Source organism: Pleurodeles waltl, chromosome 3_1, assembly GCF_031143425.1.
Source record: "Pleurodeles waltl isolate 20211129_DDA chromosome 3_1, aPleWal1.hap1.20221129, whole genome shotgun sequence".
NCBI lineage: Eukaryota > Metazoa > Chordata > Amphibia > Caudata > Salamandridae > Pleurodeles > Pleurodeles waltl.
This window is the reverse complement of record NC_090440.1, coordinates 1,774,939,125-1,774,964,609: the sequence shown is the minus strand read 5'-3', so window position 1 is coordinate 1,774,964,609 and position 25,485 is coordinate 1,774,939,125. Positions and strand designations below refer to the sequence as shown.

The 25,485-nt window shown below is 43.1% G+C and overlaps 1 protein-coding gene across 2 annotated transcripts in view; it reads right to left on the bottom strand.

The window, feature by feature from the left end:
* The window catches only part of TFPI (tissue factor pathway inhibitor), a 242,205-nt gene that overhangs the window by 26,420 nt on the left and 190,300 nt on the right, over positions 1-25,485 (bottom strand). For both annotated transcript variants that reach the window (XM_069225779.1, XM_069225780.1), the window contains one exon: positions 23,775-23,954. In XM_069225779.1, coding sequence (XP_069081880.1) covers positions 23,775-23,954 — 180 coding nt within the window. The remainder of the gene's footprint in view (positions 1-23,774; positions 23,955-25,485) is intronic.

The following is a 25,485-nucleotide window of genomic DNA, read 5'->3' as shown; positions in this document are numbered from 1 at the left end:
AGGTGGTTATGACAAGGGGCACAGAGCAAGTAGCCGTCAGAGAATCTTTAGCAGGGAGACTAGTCATGAAAGTTAGTTTTAGTTCCTCAGTATTCATTGACTTGGTATTGGAGGCCAGAAATGAGCTTAGTAAATCAGGCTCAAGAATTATGTATTAGATCTAGAAACACCTTGATTAGAACTGCCTTTATTGGCTAATCATCCTGGCCTAAACCTGGAACAACTAAAGATGGTAATTGGTGCAGAGGTAATCCCGCCCCTCTCCCGCTTGGTGGGTTATAATTGTGGTATCCTTGAGGTATCTAATCTAGCCCACTCAAGAGAGGTGGTAAATTCAACACCTCTTTTTTTTTATATATATTTTTATTGCTATCTCAACCAACAAGCAAGGCAGAAAAAAGATACAAACGGTTACAATTGTGCTCCAGGGTGGGGGAAAATGCAAATTTCCTTTGTTTGCTACATTTGCTATTCCCGTGCAGGATCCCCACCTCCCATGCATGCGCGGCTACAGGGGAGCCCACGCGCACATGAGCGAAGAGGTTGAGGGGATGATGTACATTTGGAGCACAAAACTAGCGTATCATGCAAAAAAACAACAACAATTGAACGAGAGATTGAGAGTAAAGTAGAAGAAAACGAAAGTAGAATCAAGATCGGGCCGAGCGCGCGGGAAGGGGGAGGGCCGGGCCGGGGAGGGGGGAGGAGGGTGCAGCGATCCACCCGTGGTCTGATGAACCCGCCCCTGAGCCCAAGCCGAGCGACCCAAACTCTTAGCCCGGAAGTGAGTCGGGGCAGGCCCAGGGACCCAGCCCCTGGGAGGGGGGATGAGGGGGGGCAACCACCCGGTAGAGGAGAGGGCCACAGCAGTGGGCCCGACCAAGGTAAACAATGTGTCCATGTACTGTCCCTCCTTTGTCTAGCTCAATGCCAGTGAACCTCTGTAATTTTTGTGCGAAATGACTAGGCACCCCCCTGTGACCATGTCACAATTGTTTATGCTGGTTTATAGCTTGTTGTATTTGTGAGGATGTCCGGTTGTGATGGTGTGTTACATGCAATTTTTGAACGCTAACCGTAGCCTGGTAAGTAATATATTCAAGGAGATCGTTTGTCATCTTTACTTTCTATAGCTATCACAAAGGAATCCCAGGTGTCCAGGCCCTTAACCGGGATCCCTTTTTCAAAAAGGAGCTGCAGCTCCTGCGCCTCAGCCCTGGCCCAGCGCAACAGCTCAGGTCGCCATTGGTCAGTACCCGGGGCACAAGATTCAACACCTCTTCACAATAGATTTGCACGTCTGAGCGTTAATAGGGAGAGTGTTTCCTCTTGGTGAGGGCAGGTGGATTAGGTAGCTGCCACACCCACCCCAGCTTGGGAATCCTTTCTTGGAATGTACATGGGCTGGAAAATCTGAATAGAACTATACTAAAAACTGGGAGGAGAATGAGATACATTCCTTTCAGGAGACCTGGTTGGCAGGTGACCTAATCCATCTGAGTGGGTTTATGCAATTTGTAAATGGGGGAACAAATGTGGGGCCAGGACGCTTAAGAGGGGGCTGATGACATTTGTATCAACAAAATGCAGAAAAGGAGCAAGAGTTATACAGACAAGTAGTGACTGGCTCTTGGCTCACTTCCTGGAACTGTACACATGTGACACCATCTCAATAGCTTAATATTTGCCAATGTTTATGTAAATCAATTTGAGACGCGAAATAAAATGTGGGAGGTATTCCAGAGGGATGTGACAGCTTTGACAGGGTTTCCGATTCTATTGCTAGGGGATTTTAATCACCAGTTAGCCCCAGCCCAGGTAGAGGATGGTGGCAGTAAAATGCTAGAAAGTTATGGAATTCCCAACAAACTTTTCCCAGAATACATTTAATCAAAGCATGATTTACAATTAATAAAATATCTCTCTGAGTTAGGATTTATTAGTCAAAATGGCCAATCTAGGAAGGATAGTCCAGCAGCCCAAACGTTTGTGCATAACAATCAGAGCTGCCCAATTGAATATATGTTTATACAGGCATGGCTTTTTGACATCTGTAAAAGCTTTGAGGTATTAAGAATTAGGGGCAGTGACCACTGGGGCTTAAAAACAGCTTTACTTGCTCTTTCATAATAAAGGGAGAGGGTAATTCCAACTGAAGTATCTTTCCCAAAATAATTTACTACAAGAATGGATGAAAGCTACATGTATCTATTAGCTCAACACCAAGGCCCTCATTCTGACCTTGGCGGGCGGCGGAGGCCGCCCGCCAAAGTCCCGCCGTCAGGTTACCGTTCCGCGGTCGAAAGACCGCGGCGGTAATTCTGACTTTCCCGCTGGGCTGGCGGGCGGTCGCCTTCAGACCGCCAGCCAGCCCAGCGGGAAAGAGGCTTCCACGATGAAGCCGGCTCGGAATCGAGCCGGCGGAGTGGAAGCTGTGCGACGGGTGCAGTTGCACCCGTCGGGTATTTCACTGTCTGCACAGCAGACAGTGAAATACATGTAGGGGCCCTCTTACGGGGGCCCCTGCAATGCCCATGCCAGTGGCATGGGCACTGCAGGGGCCCCCAGGGGCCCCGCGACCCCCCCTACCGCCATCCGGATCTCGGCGGTCCGACCGCCGGGATCTGGATGGCGGTAGGGGGGGTCGGAATCCCCGCGGCGGTGCAGCAAGCTGCGCCGCCGCGGAGGATTCAATGGGGCCGCGGTACACTGGCGGGACCCCGCCAGTGGTGCCGGTCCGACCGCGGCTTTACCGCCGCGGTCGGAATCCCCATTGGAGCACCGCCGGCCTGTCGGCGGTGCTCCCGCGGTCCTCCGCCCTGGCGGTCAAAGACCGCCAGGGTCAGAATGACCACCCAAGTGTCCAATGATATGGGGCTTGGTGGGGAAGCCGGCCTCAAAACCTTGGACTAGTACTCTGAGACCATTGGAGAGGTAGTTAAATGATTGAGCCCCATAATTAGGATGAGCAATTATGAGGCCAAAAGTATAAGCCCTGTGGTTTCTTAAAACAGCCCTAGTTTAATAAGGGGTGCTAATCACTAGGAAGAAGCTGAAGAAAACAGGAAGGGGGAGGCGCTCCTGGTGGCTTTCAATGATAAGGAAGGTTACAATTGCATAAAAAGGGAGTAGTGTGCATTGATTAGTGCCAAGAAGCAGGCTTATCATCAGTCAAATTGGAATCTTATGATTTGCACCCTCCAGGATAAGGATGTGAAAAGAATTGGCCGTTAGTTTATAGAGGGTGCACAAAGTCGAATTCACCTGTAAGGTGCACAGTTACAGAAAATGCTTGGGTCACCTATATAAGCAATATTTACAAGGCCGGAGAGGTAACTGTGAGAACAAACTGGACCAGATTGGGGGAGGAGCTATTGGATAGATTATCAGTACAATCTTTAGTAAAACTGATATGTCCCTAAATCTAACCAAGGCAGCTGTACCGGTTAGCCTTTCAGCAATTGAAATAAAGTCCAATCCTAAGTGATGGCCAACTTTCTTTTTAAACGTTTTTGTATTTATCACAAGGTCAGGTATGTTTCTCTCAAGCTCCAATTGTGCTATAATCAAACCTATACATAAAACAAGCACTGGCAAAGCCAATAGGTTTCACCTTTGTTTGTTCTTTTTATCTGACTGGATTGCAGAATATTAGAAAAATGTTATAATAATGTTTGTTTTAAATGTGATAAACCATTATTAGTTGTTTAAGGTGTTGTTTATTAATTCAACATACATCACAACATAAACATTATCAAAATTAAAACAAACATTTCTCTAATATTTATAATTCAATTAGATCGAAAGAAGAAAGAAGATAGTGAAGAAAGAAAAAGGACAGCAAAGAAAGAAGTCAGAGAAAATTGCATGTGGTGAAGAAGAAAGAAGAATGATAGCAAAGAAAGAAGATAGAGAAGATGGCATGCAGCAAAGAAGAAAGAAGGAGGGCAGCCAAGAAAGAAGACAGACAAGACAGCATGCGGCGAAGAAGAAAGAAGACAGCAACGAAGAAAGAAGACATCAGCGAAGAAAAAGATGGCATGCAGAAAGAAAAAAAGAAGTACCTTAATCATTAATCAAATCATTAATATTTATAAAGCGCGCTACTCACCCGTGCGGGTCTCAAGGCGCTAGGGGGAAAGGGGTTACTGCTGCTCGAAGAGCCAGGTCTTGAGGAGTCTCCGGAATACGGAGTGGTCCTGGGTGGTCCTGAGGCAGGTGGGGGGGGGTGTTCCAAGTCTTGGCCGCCAGGTAGGAGAAGGACCTCCCACCCGCTGTGGAGCGGCGGATGTGAGGGACGGCGGCGAGAGCGAGGCTGGTGGAGCGGAGAAGACGGGTGGGGGCGTAGAAGCTGAGGCGTCGGTTGAGGTATTCTGGTCCCTTGTTGTGGAGGGCTTTGTGTGCGTGGGTGAGAAGTCGGAAGGTGATCCTTTTGCTGACGGGGAGCCAATGCAGGTGTCTCAGGTGGGCGGAGTTGTGGCTGTTGCGGGGTATGTCGAGGATGAGGCGGGCGGAGGCGTTTTGAATACGTTGCAGACGTTTCTGGAGTTTTGCGGTGGTCCCAGCATAAAGGGTGTTGCCGTAGTCCAGGTGGCTAGTGACGAGGGTGTGGGTCACGGTCTATCTGGTGTCGGCGGGGATCCAGCGGAAGATCTTACGGAGCATGCGGAGGGTGAGGAAGCAGGAGGAGGACACGGCGTTGACTTGTTTGGTCATGGTGAGAAGGGGGTCCAAGATGAAGCTGAGGTTGCGAGCGTGGTCTGAGGGGGTCGGTGTGGTGCCAAGGGCCGTGGGCCACCAGGAGTCATCCCATGCGGTCGGGGTGTTGCCGAGGATGAGGACTTCCGTTTTGTCTGAGTTTAGTTTCAGACGGCTGAGCCTCATCCAATCTGCGACGTCCTTCATACCATCTTGCAGGTTGGTCTTTGCGCTGGCGGGGTCCTTGGTGAGGGAGAGTATAAGTTGAGTGTCGTCAGCGTAGGAGGTGATGATGATGCTGTGCTTGCGTACGATGTCGGCGAGGGGGCTCATGTAAACATTGAAGAGTGTCGGGCTGAGCGAGGATCCTTGAGGGACGCCGCAGATGATCTCGGTAGGGTCTGAGCGAAAAGGTGGGAGGTAGACTCTTTGAGAGCGGTTGGAGAGGAAGGAGGCGATCTAGTCCAGGGCCTGGCCTTGGATCCCAGTGGAGCGGAGGCGGGTTATTAGGGTGCCGTGACAGACGGTGTCGACGGCAGCCGAGAGGTCGAGGAGGATGAGGGCGACTGTTTCACCGTTGTCCATCAGGGTTCTGATGTCGTCTGTGACTGAGATGAGGGCGGTTTCAGTGCTGTGGTTGGCTCGGAATCCGGATTGTGAGGGGTCGAGAAGGTTGTTGTCTTCAAGGACGTTGGTAAGCTGCTTGTTGACGGTCTTCTCTATGACTTTGGCAGGGAAGGGGAGGAGCTAGATGGGGCGGAAGTTCTTCAGGTCGCTTGGGTCAGCCGTAGGTTTCTTTAGTAGGGCGTTGACTTCGGCGTGTTTCCAGCTTTCGGGGAAGGTAGCAGACGAAAAATAGGAGTTGATGATGGTCTGGAGGTGCGGGCGATGATGTCGTCGGCTTTATTGAAGATGAAGTGTGTGCAGGGGTCCGAGGGGGCGCCGGAGTGGATTGAGTTCATGGTGGTTTTGGTTTCTTCTGTGTCTTCTTCAGAGTCGTAGCCGGAGGAAGGACACTGGCCAGTGTCCAATGGCAAGTGACCGGAAGGAGTACTTGGTCCAGAGTCAACATGACGGTATGAACAGCAAAGAAGACAACAGTAAGTGAAGCAGGCAACTTGCAGACAACGTGCTGGTCAATCAGAAGCACATAAATTAGAGCGACGTTGAGCCATGTCAACGGTAAGTTCAGGTAAGTAAGGGGTGGTTTCTAAACACCTTTTAAAGTTTTGTTTATCAATAAAAGATTTTGCAAGAACATGAGCACGCACGTGAAACTTAAAAAGGTGATTAATGTCCCAAGTAATTTTCGTTTGATAAGCCTGCTTTGCGCTTGTGCAAAATTGCACTCAAGTGTAATTCTTATTTCTCTAAAGAACTAGATCGAATGCAACAACATTGTCCTAATGGAACATAGAGGCTTCAAGCAAGAGCGCTCAACGGTTGGTCACTGCTTCAGCTTGTGGGCTTTGGGACAAAAAGCGATGGAAAGGACAGGGGATTGTTTTGTTGTTATGTTGACTTTAGCTCAGCCTTTGAGTTTGTCGATTATAGTAATCTGTGGGGGAAGCTACAATAACTGGTAATTCCCATCTAGCCTAATAGCAATACTTTAGGAACTACACTCACAGAACTGGGCCCAACTTAAGCTTGACTTGAATGGGGCCTTAGCGAAAAGAATACCACTAGAAAAAGGGCTGAGGCAGGTCTGTGTCATGGCCCCTACGATGTTTTCCTTGTTTCTTGCAGATATCTCCAGAACCCTTGCTACCTCCAAATCCTTTTCGCCAATAATTGGGGGCAGACACATATCATGCCTCCTTAACACAGACAACCTGCCACTTTAGACCTGACTCAAGTAGGCCTACAGAGAAAATTGCACATATTGAATATCTATTGAGAGGCCAACAAACTCAGGGTTAACCTGGAAAAAACAAAAATAATTGCCTTTGGAAAAAACTTGAAATTGGATAAGTGGTTATTGGATAATGGGATGGTGGAGATGGTAACCTCATACAAATACTTAGGAATTATGTTAACTAACAAAATTTAACTGGGCCCTACATAAAGAAATTGTGGAAATGTGTGCAGCTTCAACTTTAGGAGGACTTGTGTGTTTTAAGAATACTTTTGGAAGAACATCTTGGACCCCGTTTCTAACAGCCTATAATGCGATGGCCCCTCTGAAATGCCTATATGGGGCTGAGTTATTGACACTAAGCAAAGAGGCAAGTTGGGAGAAGTGTGAGGGTAAATGTCTGAAAAAATGGTTAGGTCTACCAAAAAGTGCAGTGATAAGATGATAAGATTGGAAGGGCATCTGCATGCTTGGCATTTCCTGGCCTACAAATCAACCCTACAATTCTGGGATAAACTTTGGTCCTTGGAGGTGCAAAAGGTATCACTTCTCTATGCAAATGAAACTGTAAGGAGTGAGCTAAGATGGGCTTTGTAGGTCAGGAACAGAATAGGAACAACTGCTGGTTTAAAAATGGATACATACAAGATGATAGAGGCGTCCTACCTCTCAAAAGGTGAATTGAAAGAGGCCTGTAACAACATTGTCTGGCGTAGGGTACGTAAAGAGTAAACCCTCAGCAAATTATATGATGGAATCCTGGGATAATCAGAGGGTGCTTTAAATGTTCGGTATCTAAGGTTTGAGAAATTTAACGCACTTTGGGATGTTGAGAACACTTGTACGTGTGGATTCAGATTAAAAAAAAATTATGTTCATTTCCTATTAAATTGCTTACATTTTTATAGGATTCAATGTTTGCTTTTAAACCCACTTTTTATAAAATATAATATTTATCATTGGAACAAAGCACTTGCAATATGGTGAATATGGAATTTCTAGACGTTGCATGTGCCTTAGAGAAATGGTTAAAGATAAGTTTGGGTTAGCAATGCGGTGACTGCAGATTTTAGACTTTTTAGATTAGCAGGCGTCTCATCCAATGGCTTGAGTGAAAGAAGTGCTATATAGTGATACATGCGCACTTTAGACTTGCTCATGGGGAGCATTGTAGGGTCCTGTGAGTAGACTGCATATTGGACCTTGGAATGGTTAGTTGGGAAAAGGGGCACAGATTTGGGGTTACATTTTTATGTGTATATTATATATTTATTGCTTTAAAGACAATTGTCTAAACATGAATAAACTTGATCTAATTGAACTTCACTCTTCATCTAGTGTTGCTTCTAAATTTAAAACTTGAAACCATTCTACAATATGGTTGCTAGGCTTCATCATATTGGGTTGTGCCAGTGCTGCTCTACCTCCATTTACCATGTAACCCTTGAAATGAAAGGCATGCTAGTTACCCTGATGCAGACACTGCACAGCCTATTACAGTTACACACTTCTAAATCACTATAGAAAACCTCCTAGCTGAGACCTGTATATCCTGAACCCAGCTGCCCATCACCTGTTCCAGACTATTTGATTTGAGTGATAAAGCTCAGGTGGTCAATAAAAAAGTGGTGCCCGCTGCCTTGCAGACCCACAGTGCAGCGCAGAGCCAAAGCAGCGAGATCCCAAACAGAGGAGGAGGAAGTGAGGTGGGGGGGGATAGTTCTGAGCAGACAGAGAGAGAGAAACGAAAGTGATGCACTCCAATGGAGAACTGAGAGGGAATTTAAAAAGCAGTGTCCTAATGTCAGACGTAGAGGGACACGTCTTTCAATCAGAATAAAGAGGGCATGCGCCAGGGGTGGGAAGAACATTTTGGGCGGACATTTACTGTTTGAAGATGGAATGGTAAATTAAGGTAAACAAGGAGCAAGGACCGGAGATAGCAGGCTATCCAATCATGAGCATGCAGCTCACAAGTCCAATTTGTATACTCTATGATAGACCATATGGCTTTAGAAACAGACAGCTACAGTTGTCTGTAACCAAGACCCGAAAAAGGATTGAAAAATAGTTTAAATTAAAAAGAGCCATATCAGATATTAGGAAATGTTGCCAAGGAGTACATGAGGTCTAACGTAACATAATTTATGAAGATTCAGAAGACGAATAAAGAATTAATCATACGGGAAAAACAGACATTTTATCTCTTCCAGAACATAAAAGAGGAATTACATCACAATTTCAAAACTACGGAAGTCCATCTGGAACACTTGGTTAACATCATCAGTGATTTAAGTGCATTTGCTGTAGAATAACTATGTTTAAGAGACAAAAGTGATACTTCAGATCAAAGATCCAATTCAGAAACCATTCGGTTGTGAGTTTGTCATTTCACGAATTAATTGAATTTTAGGGCACCTTTATGGGGGTTAAAGTTACAGAAAGAATATAAAGCAGTCTCAGCCACATCCGAATCTTGAATTAACTAGATGGATCCAAAGGATATATATGGTGGTATACAAATCCCAGAACTCTGCTTATGAACCTTCTATTTTTCAGGATAGATAAACCTTATTGGCAGAAGTATGTAGTTTTGTAAACTGCCAGTGCCAGCTGAACCAGTTAATATCTACTTTTGAAACACTCGGAACAACAATGAAAATCCAGTTACCAGATAAGTTAAAATGAACAAATATAGAGTAACCCTGTTTTGGGAGATTGTTGATGGAACACAGAATGCTGAGTGGGTCGCATCAACATGGCAGTCCACTCATCATCTATCAGTAATGAAAGTGTGATTTCTATACCGCAAATGCACTTTCATTTCAGAGATCCCCGTCAGGCAGGTGGGGACCTCTAATAAGGCAAGCAGTGCCTTTGCCATGGAAGCAACTGAGCGCAGCAGGAAACAGACTGTAAAGGATCAATCAAACTTCCTACAGGGGATAGATGGGAGATTGAGGAGGTTAATGTTGCAGGTTTAGAATTAACATTCATATTTATTATTTGTTCACATAGATATGAACAAAACAACTCATTGTTAGAAATGATATGCCATTCTCCACTATTTCTTTTCCTGGTTAATTTCAATGTATCTTATCCACAATAAAGAATATTGCAGTGGTTTCCTCTAAAATGTTGAGAGGAACAACAGCTGCATGAAAGCACAAACATGCCTTAGAATAAATAAACATTGGCAAAGCCAATAGGTATCGCCTTTAGGACCTATTAGCTTTTTCAGGGATGCTGTGCAGCATGCGTTCAAAACAACCTATGATATGGCTGGCCTTCATTTTGTAAGCGCATACATGGCACACCTACAAATTGGCATAAACATTTTGTTTCATTTTGTTTGCTGATCCACATTGGACCTGTAAACCTGTAAACAATTTTTTTTTAAAAAGGTAAGCTGGGAGGGGAGCAAGCAATATGGAGGGCAGGGGTAATAAGCCAAGCAACACAGAGGGGCTTAGAAGCCAAACAACACATTGAGGTGAGAGTAGGGAAATCAAAACTAAGGGCACAGCTAAGCAAAACAGAGCGTCCGGAGGGCAGGAAGACAGAAAGAGCAGTTGGGTAGGAAAGCAAACAGATCAGAGGGGACAACGTGGAACTGGGTTGGAGAGTCACATGAGTGAAGTGAGGAATAGGGAGATAAGCACATAAGGGTGAGTGAGATGCACACAGGCGAGTAACAGTAATACAAGCACAACGAAGGGGGAAAGAGTACACTAGGGAAACTTCTGGAAAAGACATATAGGTGGTCATTCTGACCCTGGCGGTCTTTGACCACCGCCAGGGCGGAGGACCGCGGGAGCACCGCCGACAGGCCGGCGGTGCTCCAATGGGGATTCCGACCGCGGCGGTAAAGCCGCGGTCGGACCGGCACCACTGGCGGGGTCCCGCCAGTGTACCGCGGCCCCATTGAATCCTCTGCGGCGGCGCAGCTTGCTGCACCGCCGCGGGGATTCCGACCCCCCCTACCGCCATCCAGATCCCGGCGGTCGGACCGCCGAGATCCGGATGGCGGTAGGGGGGGTTGCGGGGCCCCTGGGGGCCCCTGCAGTGCCCATGCCACTGGCATGGGCATTGCAGGGGCCCCCGTAAGAGGGCCCCTACATGTATTTCACTGTCTGCTGCGCAGACAGTGAAATACGCGACGGGTGCAACTGCACCCGTCGCACAGCTTCCACTCCGCCGGCTCGATTCCGAGCCGGCTTCATCGTGGAAGCCTCTTTCCCGCTGGGCTGGCTGGCGGTCTGAAGGCGACCGCCCGCCAGCCCAGCGGGAAAGTCAGAATTACCGCCGCGGTCTTTCGACCGCGGAACGGTAACCTGACGGCGGGACTTTGGCGGGCGGCCTCCGCCGCCCGCCAAGGTCAGAATGAGGGCCATAGGCCCTCATTAGGAACATGGCGGTTCGGCCCGCTATGCCGGCAGTGGCGGCTGAAGCCGCCAGCCGGCATGGCGGGCCGGACCGCCATATAATAAAAATGGTGATGGGCGCCAGCGGCAGCCGGCACCCACCGCCAGGCTCCCACTGTCAGGCAGCCTGGTGGCAGGATGAAACACCATCCTCCAGGGTAGCCCTGGGGGCCCCTGCACTGCCCATGCACTTTGCATGGGCAGTGCAGGGGCCCCGGTGCAGAGCCCCGTCACGCAGGTCACTGCCCGATTTTCGGGCAGTGATCTGCGCGACGGGTGCAACTGCACCTGCCACACAGAGGCATTGACGGTGCCGTCAATGTTCTGGCCGAGCCTTTCTGTGAGCCGGCGGAGGGAAATAAGGTTTCCGCCCGCCGGCTCACAGAAAAGTTCATAATATGGCCGGCGGCTTTCCGGGGTCGCTGGCGGTCAGTGTTTTAACCGCCAGTATGAACACGGCGGTTGCTTCCGCCATGTTCATAATGACCCGCATAGTCTACTTGAGTGCTTAAATAAAAAGAAAAAAGAAACAACTCAAAAAGAAGTAGTGGAAGGAAACCATTGATGCATCCATGCTCCAAGGGAAGGACAAACACATGAAGCAAAAGTGAAGATTGCACACACTAACAAAGAAGAAGCTTGCAAAAAGAGTGACAATGAGGCCAACCAATCTTAAGGAACATGCAGGCTCAAAGCCTACTATAAGCTAAGAAAATGTCTCACAAGCAACAGGAATGCACTGTCTTAGGCTGTTGTGCAAACTAAGACTCTGGCTTAGCTGTACAAGATTTGTTTTCATATCCGCGGGTGACATGAGTGAACTTAGTTGAATGCATCAACATTTGAATGTGAAAGACAGGGTATTGTAGCCCAGCAGAACCCCACCCAAAACATAGTTGAAGATGGATCAATGCTTTTACTAACAATCCCTAAACAGAGATGCTCTGGTAATTGGAAACAAACTTATTTCTTTCTTAACAAACAGGGCTCGAAAAATCATAAACTTTTTACTAGACCTGCAGGTCGAGTAACTTAAATAATCTACTCGACCTAACTGTAATGTACTTGACCCATAAATGGATCTCAAATTGTGTGATCCTAGGCAAATAGTTTACAGAGTCCCCTTTTTCTTCATTCTCACATATTATTGCACTTTCAAATATGAGCTCAGCATTTCTGCAGTACAACATGTTTTGTTTAAGTGGACTAAAGTTTGCTGCATGCATCACAAGAATCTAGCCCACATACCCATGACGTCTGGCACACATAACCTAGGACTTCTTTTAGTTTACTAACAACATTGCCATCAGGGCAGGAGTGTTTCTCAGTTTGTTTAAACACTCAATTTTGATAACTATATTATTAAATCATGATGTGGTAACTTGATGTCATCTATACACAGTAACTTTCCAAGAAATGTCTAAAAACCTCTCAACTAACTTGCAGCTTTACTGATAAAACTATATAGTGTATTAATCTTTTAAAATTGGGTTTCAGAATACGTATCCTTTGCACATCAATACAAAGTATTCTGATTTGTTTTCATCCTATTAAAATATTTTTTTCATCACACATAAATATAAAAAATGGCTTTCACAACTAATGAAATATATTTGTAAATGCTTGCACAGTTGACTTAGTCATTTAAATATTGTGTGTTAGAAAACATCAGGCATCCTATAGCCTTTGATTTCACATTCTAAGTAGCAGGGCACACAGTTAACCTAACAAAGTCCTGGAACTCTGCAGTCAGAAGGAAAATTAATTGTAAGAAAAACTGACTTTTGACCTCTGTCTGTGAACACAGAGCAAATGTGACATAAGAACAATATTTAAAGGCATCTTTTATTGCCTCTCCACTTTTCAACTGAACAGAACACTTCAGTTGAAGGGTCGAGTAAGTATTAAAAATATCTCCGGCCTGATCAAATAAGACTCACCAATACGAGTGGTCGAGTGGATTTTTCGAGCCCTGGCAATATCACACACACAAACTGCACTGAGAAAATAAACTTTCTCTAAAAAGCATTTATTACAACAGTCTCAACCTGTCACTTAGTACACCTGAAATAACCTATCTTAAATAACCATACAAAATACCATTAGAACAGCACAGATGCCTGTTGGAAGCAACAAGAATAAAGTGAACATTTCCATCAAATGTAAAATGTCATCTAATAACCCAACATCCTAAAGCCTACTTCTATGCACTACAGAAGGGGACCATGGATTAGCACAGCTTGCATCTAGAGTTTCTTAGGGAGAATCAATGCACTGCATACCTGTTTACAGCCAGACATGGAGGTTATAAGAACTCAGGGAGACAGTGTTCCCTGCTAAAGGAAAACACACATCGCATCAGTGATTCTGCCCTGTTTTGGCCTGGTATTAGTATAATGTACGACGCAACAGAATCCCGGTAGTCTGGCAGTCAGGATCTTCTGTGGCAGTATCTTGATGAATAATCTGAGGCAAAGGACCTGTTCTGACAAGTGGTCAAGTGTTAGGACGTTTATACTGTATATTATCTGAGATTGAATTTCTGACATAGCCACAGAAATATCAGACATAACCTATGTGCAAAAAGATGCTAGTCTTACACATTATTATTAGAAACGAATAAGATAAAAACACGCGTCTGACCTTGAAATAGAATTAACATGGCATTTGTTTCAGACAGATAAGGACAGATGACATCTGCATTAAAGGCAGACATGCCAATGAGTCAGCCCATTAAAGATGAAGTCCAGCCTTATGGACTTTACGTCAAGGCAATACCTAAAATGTACAAATGTAGTTGCCTGAATGTAAGCAGTGGAAGTCATCCAATCTAAAGGATGGTATTAAATTCTCCAGGAGATGGACGAACGAAAGCCACTGAATAATAAGCAAGTAAATGAGACTGAAGAGAATGCAAACCCGCACAGATGTCACATCAGGTGTTTTATCAATGTACTTGTCTGAATGACTTGACACTTTCACCAGTTCTTGGAGAGGTAAGAGCAGATGACATCTGTGTCAAAGGCAGACATGTCAATGAGACAGCCCATTCAAGATGAAGTCTGGCCTTTTGGACTTTACGTCAAGGCAATACCTAAAAAGTAAACAAGTTGTTACCTGAATGTAAGCAGCGGAAGTTATCCAATCTAAAGGATGGTATAAAAACTATTCTCCAGAAGATGGAGGAATGAAAGCCACTGAATAAGAAGCAAGTACACAAGACTGAGGCGAATGCCAACCCACAGAGTAAGTACTAAGTAAACATGTCTGGGACCAATACTCATTTTTACCACTGGGTGCAGGAAGAGTGACTTGTACAATGTGTGTTGCTTTTCCTCTGGTCTGGTTTTGCCCAGACAATCTTGGCACAACATGGCATTCATGTGCACAATATCTTTATCCCAAATATACAACATCTGATATAACACAAAGCCTGAATTAATGGATCGATCAATGTTTTTTTGACTTAGGTGGCAAAGTAAATGATTAGTAAAGAATTGCATTAAAAATGTAATTTGAAATATCTTATTTAGAATATAATGAGGTATTTAAAATATATATTTGTATGGAAATTCATGATAACAGCCTGTTTCTAAGTACTAACCACTCTCTTGTTTGTTTGCTGAATCGCTAATCAAAAAATTTATCTTTATAAATGGAATATGACGAAGTATTAGCAGACCCTAATTAAAATATTAATAGATAGTGACCGCCAAATAAAAATATATAATAACTGACTTGCCTGAAAGGAGTAGGGGTAACAACCTCTAAATGTCAGTAAACATGACAGACTCTTAAACTGGCCACAGTTTGATCCAGATCGCAGTTTTATCACATTATGAATATAGGACTCTTCTGCCTAGTGGCGTCTTCAACTAACTGACTGGAATCAAAAGAGAGTGGGATAGAAAACGAGCACATCAAAAAACAAGCCACTCCGATTGAAACCAGAAACTGCTGAGCAGAGTCATGTGACTTAGTAAAGTACCTCATAATCCAGCTGACCACAGAGGCAATGCAGCGCTATGCAGTCCAGGGCATGTGCTGCAAAAGTATCAGCCATACTCTTTTTGTAAATAATGATCTAAATTTATGACAATGATACAAACTTGAGTCATCCTGCAAGGAAAACCTGCCGATGCTCAGCTTTCAGAATATATGGCTGTAAGGAATACATTTCAAGAAAAAGGCATTGCCATATTGGGACAAAACAACTCTTTGAATCCAGAATTCAACATGCTTAAGCTTAACTTAGACAAGTTGGTCAGTTTTTGGCCCACTGAAAAAAACAGCTTGCCAGAGTTTGTTTCAACAACGTTTTGCAGGTCGTTCGCTCTTATTGCCAGGATCTTGGAATCCTCCTGGGCAGAAGACAATAAAGCAAGAAGCACGTTCACCAAACTAAGAGAAGCACCCAAGAGCTCATGCGACCAGAACACAACTAAAATACTAACGCTTTTATGTACTTCCTGCACAAAAGAAAATATTTAATACTAATGAAGCTTTGAATGTCATTTCTTATCAGATGAGCACACATGAGCAGCAGAAGTACCAGAATGTCATTGCTAAATAATCGTATGTGCGGGCTTGAAGCTGCTGCCTCTGTGTGTGTGCTGACTCTAAAGAAACCAAATCCAAAGCTGTCTGGAGCGACCGGAAAAAGGAAAGCAGCTTCCGTCACTGATGAATGAAATCCAAGAAACTGGAGTGACAAGAAAGCCAACCAATGGTGAGTAATGGGTGACGTTTAAACCCTTTTTAGATTTTTTTAAAGAGCAAGAGATCTTTCAGTGCCAGTGCATGCGCCGTCTCAGGCAAGACCTAAAAAAGATCTAACAAAATCTACATTGTACTGGGAAACACTGGCAGTCTAGTGGGTTAGATTAATGCCTTCATAAAGAGGCCTGATGTTAGATACAATATTTATTGCACCTAAAATAAGAATTCTGCGGGGTATGTTGTTTATCAAGTGTGATAAAGAGCACCTATGACATGTTTTTGCCCTGACATAGTGTACAACATGTAGACTTTGGTGCTTACCTCACCAATATCTGGATGTCCCAGTATTGTCCAAACTTTTTTCTGCCTTTAAATTCAGCAGGTTTGACACGCCAAATTTGAACAGGTAAGTATTTTTTTATGACACCCGGTTTGAAATGGGTGGATAAAAAACAAAACTTATAATTCCAATTTGTGCAGCAACAGTAGTTATTAGTTTTCATGCATGGTCCCACCATGTGATGCATGATGGTCTAAAGCTGGGAAAACAAGCAAAGGTCCAAAAGCACAGGAAGAATATCCCCTGCAGGTTACTGGCATTTTTTGTTGTCCTGAGGCAAGCTTCTACTTGGAGAATGTATTTCAGGAAGATAAAAAAATGAATGATGAGTGGACTAAATAAACATGTCTCCCTCTCACCATTCATCTTTAGTGCATCTGCTGACCAGTCTACATGCTGAAGGAATAGAAATCCCTGTCTGGAAGGTGAGAGTCTGCAAATGTGGCAGGTGGTCCTCCCGGAGGTGAAGTGGGCTTGACTGACCACAGCCTCCTCTACTCCACAAAAGTCTAATTTACCCTGTGTATATTGACAGAGAAGTGCTTAACAACAGGCATTAGCTCTTGCTACAATTTAAAATGTTATTGAAGTACAAAAAAGGATAACTCCTAGTGCTAGGTGGTTGCAGGAGAGAACTTTCCTTCCAGAAAAAGAATCTTGCCACAAACTAGAAAAAAAGGGAATTAAATTATTCGCTGAGAACATTATAAGAACACAAACGCCCAAATAATGCTGGATAGCTTTAAGGAATGTGTTTCTAAAAGACTTTTAGATCATGGTAGCAACACAACATTTAATACATCAATATATTTTAAAGAACACTTGCCTATTGAGGAAAACACTTCCCAACCTCTTCCTATTTATCTTGATCTGTGCAACATTTCATGATCTAAGCATTTATCAGTAAGTGCTGTGCGAAGCCGTAGACAATACGATTCCATATTGAACCCTTCATATGCATACGTGATAATACCTTTGAGTTTAGGTTGTAATGTGCTAATTGTGCCTACTTTCCCAGTGACAGTTTATGCCTGATGTTCTCTGAAAAAAGGTTGCATGGAACATATTTTGCATCACTGACTAAAGAAACTTGTAGGTGTTTTCCCATTAACATGAGATGTTTTCAGCTTTTATCAGCAAGCATATTACCGCATCTAGTAAATAGTACACAGGGTGTTAACCATTTCAAGCATTTCTATTGGTCAGAGTTTTAGTAGGAGTTCCTTTTAGCAAGGAATCAAGGATAACTGTATCACGGTTATTCATAGACTATGTACTGGGCGTAGCTTGTCCATGAATACGCCATTATTTCCCTGAAATACTTGTAATTGCCTATCTGGCCCACTCTATGAAGTATAAAATATTGTGCTTTGTTCCGTTTTCATAAATTACTGACAGTTTATGGGGAGTTGTAAGTCAGTGATATGTTTTAACTCTGTTTCTTTAATTAAATGGTTACATCAAAGTGAATTGATAGGCAGTGGTTAAACGGAGCTCAGAGCCGAACCTTGTGACGAGTGGAATGCAATTCTAATTCTATAAATGACATAAACGCCAAAAGCCTAGACAATTTAATGACTCAGTAATCCTGGAAAGGTCGCTGCCATAAAATTTTTGCAATCTGTAATACATTTCAAATAAAATGTCCAAAAGGCTGATTTAATTCTGATTGTTCTTTCAAGTTCTTTTTAACTCCTACAATACCAAGGCTTTTGGAATGTTCAGTCAGTTCACAGGTGATCGCCATCCAGTATAGTGTGCATTACCTATTTGTTTACAGCAGATCAATTTTGTTCGCCTACGGATGTGAGGACATTTATTCTTGCCCAATACTTTTCTGTACTAAAAGTGTGTCCCAAAATTTAACAGGAGTTTACAACAAAATGTATAGTGTGGTTTGATTTTCAGAAAAATACTTTACAACGTGTATGGTTAAATTCCTAGAGCACTTGACTGAACGCATAGGGCCAAGAGTGCAAGGAGTTGTACATCTATTTATATAATTTTAGATACTGGCTTATTTGATATATCACTGGTGTTAGCCAAGACGAGCGCCAGGGAAGATAATTCAGGAGCTGATTAATAATAATTTTAGTGAATCAGTTCAAGTTATAAAAAAGAACAAATCATTTTATAAAGCACTGATCTGTCGGCCACGCCAAGAACGAGCTGTGATAGCCTGGCAAATAAAGTGAAGTGTGATGCAGTATTTAAACATGGCAAACAAATGATTGCTATAGCTAATTACACCCGGGACAAATAATTATTTGACTGCCCTAATTCATGCCTGGCAGAGTCAGACTGGCAGCTCATCTTGAGGTAATTATATTAAATCAACAAGTGCTTAGTTGAAATAGATCTTTTAGAGAGAGGACCTTTATTCAACTAGTAAAGCATAGTCTTAGTAAATACTACAGGAAACTAAATCGGAAGTAGTGCAAGTCCCTGTTTATTAATGTTGCCTTTAGTGCAAAGCATCATTTGTGAATGTATTTTAAAAAGCTAATGACCTTATTCACAAGGATAAACGTGCACTTTTGGTGTAAGCTTACTATTTTGTTGCTTTTGCTATTTTTGTAGTATTTTTACGACGGCAGAGACTGTCCTCTCTTTTACTATGCAGAGTTCTCCACAGTTGTAAAGTTACTACATGTGAAATTTCATTCGTGATTTGTGAATAGCAAAAAAAATAGTAAATTTTCACCAAAAGTGTAAGTTTACCTTACGAAAAAGATTTTAAAAGTTTAACTGCAGCACTATATAAGTAGTGTTATTATTGAAGGATGTGGGGAGCAGCTTCTACACGTTTTTGGTGATACATACGGGACTACGGGCCAGATGTACAAACCTTTTTGCACTTCGCAAACAGCGAATTTCGCTGTTCGCGATGTGCAAAAAGCACATCGTGATGTCCAATCCCCGTTTTGCAAGTAGGTAACCTGGTTAAATGGGACTGCGAGTCGCAATTAGGAAGGGGTGTTCCCCTACCTAATTGCAAGTCGCAGCGCGATGATGTATTGTTTTGTGACCGCGGTCGCAAAACAATCGCAGTTACCACCAGTGTCACACTGGTGGTAACCCATTTGCAAAAGGGAAGGGATCCCCATGGGACTTCCCCTTTGTGAATGGCATGAAAAAAAAAATTCAGAGCAGGCAGTGGTCCTATGGACTACTGCCTGCTCTGAAAAAATGAAATGAAAACGTTTCATTTTTTAGTTTTGTAATGCATCTCGTTTTCCTTTAAGGAAAATGGGCTGCATTACAACAAAAAAACCTACTTTATTTAAAAGCAGTCACAGACATGGTGGTCTGCTGTCTCCATCAGGCCGCCGTCCCTGTGAGTGCCGCCACTCCCAAGGGGGTCGCAAATTGCGACCCACCTCATTAATATTAATGAGGTGGGCCTTTGTGACCCCCTTGCAAGTCGCAGATGGTGTCAGGGACACTATCCTACATTCTGGATCGCGACTTGCAATTTGCGAGTCGCAATCCAGATTTTTGCTACATCTGGCCCTAAGAGTGAATGATTCAGGTGTTTTATTTTTGAAGTGGGGTTATGTCCAGGATTTACGGCACAATTCTAAGTAGAATGGAAAGCACTGAGGACCGAATACCATTACATCAAGGTGGGCTAGTTACCTGGTACAGTAATTAATTTTTCCAAGTTTCGTTTTCACTTCAAAATTAGGCATAGCACGAGTAATCTGTATTGGCATGCCGTATTTTCTTCCGTTCGTTTGTTTCCCAATACATTTTGTGAAGTATGGCTTGTTGATGTATGTCAGGGGAAGCTCGCAGGAAAGCAATAATTATGACTAAACACATAGGGGCAAATTGACCATTATGTCAGCCAACACATTGCAGCAACCAAGGCACCAAAGCACAAAATTTGTTAGGATGTGTCACTGTTGCTCACTTTCACCCCTTAAGCACCACAGTCTAGAATAGGTTTTGTACTGGGAGGCTTAGACTTACTTCAGAATTTACCCACTTTGTATGTGCACTGTACAGTCAGGCAAACATGCAAAACTAGAAAAGTTTGAGTAAGCCTAATTTTTTGGCATCAAGCTCTCTCCACACATGTTAATAGATAGGGGTCCACAAGTAAAACCCTAGGTGGTTGCATAGAACACCCATGTATGCCCCTTTGACAAAACGTGGCCTTAGTTTTAGTCAACTTTCCACAGCAAATAGTTTTGCGTTAGAAAGTAAATAACAACTGGTTTGTGTAAAACTGATGACTTTGCTCAGTCACATAATGTTGAAAAATAAGGCCCAGAATTCTGATTCCTATGCAGATTCCTGTTTGCACAGAGAGGGAGATTTACAGAGTCGTAAATCAGCTCTTCATCAACGCACTGCCCTGTAGTAAACACTCCAGTAGTATGTAATGCAGAAGAATGACAAGTTATGTTACTGTTTTGTAAACACCCATCTCATGTTTCACAGATGTGTTTGCTTAGAGTTGGCAGAAAACAACTCTGGAAACAATTTTTTGGGAATGTCTTTGATGTTTGGAACTGGTAGCCTTCTGGGAGAGCTTCACTAGGATAACTGGACTACAGTGCATGTGTGCATAGTAGGGCACTCCTATGAAAGTATTTGCATAACCAATGTGTTGAAGCACAGCTGGAGAAGAGTTCTGTGCCTGCTAACTTATGCCTGCTAGATCTAAGATATAAGAGCAGCTAACCTTAGCAGAGGTACTTGGAGGGGACAGAAGAAGGAAGCTATACATTCCAAACCAAAGGTAAAGGGAATACTTGCACTTTTTATCTATAGTACTTTTTAGATTCCCATTCAGTCTGTGTTGTATGAAAAATGAGCTGAAAAAATTGTTGGGTTTGAAATTGCATGCAGAAATGACTACAAAATATTCAGAACCAATGGTTTCATGTACAGTGTAGAAGGCCAGATTTTAGGTTTTGCGTGCACAGCGCTTGCAAAATCTTTTGTGTTAAAAACAAATCCTAAAAGGGACCTTGGGCCCACCCATTACCTACCTTGACTTACCTTTGGCTGGCTTCCAAAGCCCACATGGCTCCACTTACCACTGGCTGGCTCCCATGTGGCTCTTTGCTGCTCAATGCTTCCTCCTGATCTCTGCTCTCATACGGTGAATACTGGCTGTCAGCCAGTACCCGTCTCCTTCCACTCAGAGCACCTGGATGCTTCTGATGGTACTTTTTTTTTAATTACTCTCCCCCTCCCATTTTTTTTTTATTAGACACCTAGTACTCAATACGAGTGTGTCTGCAGGCCCTCTTCTTTGCTCCCTGGCGTTCATAGTGCATGGCTGCTCTACTGGTTTTGTTAATGTTTTTTTAGACATGTTACGCAGCATGTCTTAAAGTTAAAAAAGCGATATATAACATGCCCAGTGCTGATCGCGTCATAGCGCTTTTTTTTAAACTGTAAGACGTGCAGCACAGCAGCTGTATAACATATGTAAAATAACTTTGACAAAACCCACAAAATCTCTTGTATTAAAAAAAGCCAGCATTGGCAAAGCCAGCAGGTTTCAACTCTGCGAAATCTATTAGTTTTGTCAATTGTTTTAGACATGTTACACAACAGCGCAAGCTGCGGTGCACGAAGTCTTAAAGTTAAAAAAAAAAGTGTTATGAGGCAATCAATGCTGACCGTAATAAAACGCTTTTAAAACTTTAGGACCTGCTGCACAGCAGCTCGCACTGTTGTGTAACATGTCTAAAAACATACACAGAACCAATACATGTCACAGAGGCGAAACCTACTGGCTTTGCCAATGCTTGTTTGGTTTGTTGCTGATTTTGTGGCTTGTTTTCAACAAATGTTCTCCTGCCAACATAGTTGGAGCTATTATGGTAAAGGGAATCATGGGTGCATGGCAAGCAGTCAACATTTGTTTTTTTTCCTCCAAATTTAGGTTTGTTTTGGGGGGAAAAAATCAATATTCCCGGCAAAGTGGCAGTTTTCTCCTAGCAAGTGGGTGCCATTTTTTAGGGGGGTTCTCATACCCGAGAACGCCACGTTAGAGACACCCACAAAAAAACATGTTGGCATTGGAATGCCTGTCTGAAAAAGTAGAAGACTTCAGGTAGCATGTAAGCTGGCAGCGAGGCACAAGTCCTAGTGGTTCTGATGGAAAAGCTGATTTGTTCCCCTAGTTTATACTGATGCAGGGGAATTTACAGCTAGCCAAAGGGATGGCTATGAATTTTTGTTCTGTAAAACATTTTTGCCCAGCAAAATAATAAGCCCGTAGCTAATTGGCAGGGATATTATATTAGAATAAATTTGAAAAATTGATGCCAGAACAGCTGGACAGCATTCCATGTGCTGCCCACGCAGTGAATCGCTGCACATACGGCTTCCACAAATAACCGTGAGGGCTGCAGTTGTGACTGACTGACTGGAAAAAAGATTTTGCACGTCCACGATGAATTTACTTGACACACTTGGAAAATTATTTTGTCAGCATACTTGACTCACCTTTGCAGATGTTACCTCTACATGTATAAATAAGACAATGATACTTGCTACCAATAATCCAAGGAATGAAATAAGGAAAACGAATGATGTATATAAATTATGTGAGATGCACTGACTAGATTTTCCTGTCGTGAGTTGCTGTTCCACAGAGCATCTGTCGATGTGTTAATGAACAACAAAATGCATTTAGGCGCATTTTCCTTTCTCTTATTTGTCCCCTTGGCTTTACGTTGGTGCATTTTCCATTTAGCAATATGTGTTGTCTGTGTATCGTTATGCATCGAGCACAGGAACAATTCTTGACAAAAGTCCAGGATGTGGAAGAAAGTTAATGGCATCAAGGAAACCTAAATGCGCTAGTGTGGCATTAATAGGGAAATCATATTCACGGAGGTGTGTATTTTCTAAAACTCTGGTTCAAGGATTATTTACTCATTTTAAAACTATGACTCCTGCAACCATCCATAGAAGTGTTTGTTAATTGAATTAATTTTGAAATATGTAAATTGACCAAGCTCTACTGTGAAGACAACTTCATGTATAATGAAACTTAAGTCAAGATAGTGGTTACATGATGCCACCCTAAAGTATGTTTGTTCCAGTGACTTTGTGAATATAGTCACTCAGTGCCACCAAAACATATTGAATTGCTCCCAAAATCAGTTTTGAATTACAGGACTTTAGTATACTTTCCAAGTCTTATATTGTGATATACTTAGCTGCTGTACACCTGATCTTGTGATCTCTTACATCATCAGACTGGTTAACTCCTCCTGAAGTAACTACCCCAGTGCCCCTCTCCATCAATAAGTACTTTCTACTGTGCATGTTTTCAACAAAACGTACTCCATGACTCTCCACCACCATTAGTTATTGCATCAAGATTTTGCTTCGTATGAATGATTTTGCTGAGGCGCTGCCCCAAAGCTTTGTTCTCCAGAAATTGCTACCTGATAATGCTGCTCTACATTAATTATTGCACCCAGGTTTTGTGCTCAAATAAATAAAACTCCTCAACCGTCCTCTACCCACAATGCTGCTTCCCATGATTAGTTCACCTGTGTTTTCGATCCCCAAACATTATTTGCCAAGAACAGTTTTCAAGAGACTTCTGAGCTGCTTACTCTGAGGGTATCAATATTACAAATATATTAATTAAAGTACAATGGACAATTTGTCTGAAATTACCGTTTTAATCTATTAGCAAAAACATATAGAACATATAATTATTGTGTTCTTTCGGGTGATATAATTTCCATACCTTTCTTGCAGGCCTTAATGCATGATTTCTTAGACATAAAATTGTTTTCGTTCCCACCACATCCACTGTACAAGAATGGACGACATTTTCTCAGATAACTATGGTAATAGAATCTTCTCTCGTTTGCTTTGCAATTGCCTTTGTCAAATGGCTGTTGACATAGAAGGCGGTCTTGAAAATCTAGAAAATATAAATAAGATGCCACAGGGAATGTAATGTTACTTTAAAGTACATTATATCACCCAAGCATTTGTGGAAGTAGCAACTAAACACATTTTTGCACGGATACACCAAGTATGCATTATATGCATTATATTTGAGCAATCAAGCTAGAAATACAAAAACACCAATCTATACACAGACTTGAAAAGCACACATGCACATGTGAACATACAGATGACGAGAAGCGGCAATTCCAAATAAAAAACACAAAAGACACATCTACCTGACTCTCCAAACATCTAAAAGGTAATTTACAACAAAAATATCTAGCTGTACTATGCCAGTTGAATAGTGTTTACCAGAGTTAGATTCTCCCATATCACTCCTGTCTTTCAGTTAGCAACAGCAAAGCTCTTAATATGAGAAATGCTCATCCATTCCATCACTGACCCCCCCACCCCAGAATCTCTCCCCCCCCACCCCTCGCTCGGGCTCCTTAACCAAGATTATCCTTTCCTTGAGCATCTGCTGTATGCCAAAACCATTTTCTTCGGTGTACAGGGCCTTGTTCCTATATATAACAAAATGAAGCGATGACTTTGCAGTGAAGGTCAAATTCCCATACCTTCTTCGTAATACCCCTTCTTTCAAATTTGGTGGATGCATCTACTAACACTTCTGGTTTGTGTTTCTGAGTAGATAAGATGTTGTTGTTATGAATGGAAGTATTCTGTAAACTAACTGCTCTTCTTTAATCTTCACTATCACCCAGAGGGGTACATCTTTTTTAATGCAGGGGGAGGGGTGGAGGTTAATCTTTTATGACATTACAGGTACAGCATTCTGGGGCAGAAATTATGGATGTGCATTGCTTCCTCCACACCTTCTGTGTGAGGTCTACAAAGGAAGCCTGCAGCTGTGTGTATGGATAGTGATGTGGTTTCTGCAATAAGTTTTATTTTTGTTTTCATTCTTAAGGATGTAGAGACTAATGTTCTGAGGTTCTTTACCATGTAATTATTGTTCAGCGACCTTTCAGTTGTCAGGGTAGATGTTGGATAAGGTTTTGCTGTCTTCAATGCAAAGCAGCTTCAACAAAATATTTCCTGGATTGAAGACTTTGTGTCACTGGTAAAAATTCTCTTTGCTATATACAGTAGCGGCTGCTGCCATGAAGGGATGTGGGGGCAGGGAATAAAAAAAAAAAACTGCCACCTCTGTGTTCCGCCGTTCCACCCACCTCTCGTTCTCTTCCTCCCTCCCCACCCAATTTTACACAGCATAAAAGAAGCACTGGGATTGGCCTGAGCGGGCAGAAATGTCATTCAGGGAGAGAATGGGACACTGCGCTTGTCTCCACCCAGCTGTGCAACATAGCCGGGTGGAGAGTTCTATGTGCGCATGTCAGTTTGGCCAACCTCAGACGGCCGGCCAAACTGACATGGGTGCTAAGAAGCACACCACCAGTCCTCCTCCACTTGCTGGCCCCACCCCTCCCTACGAAAGTGGAAAAATACAGAGATAATAAAATACTTTCAGCAGTGGGGTG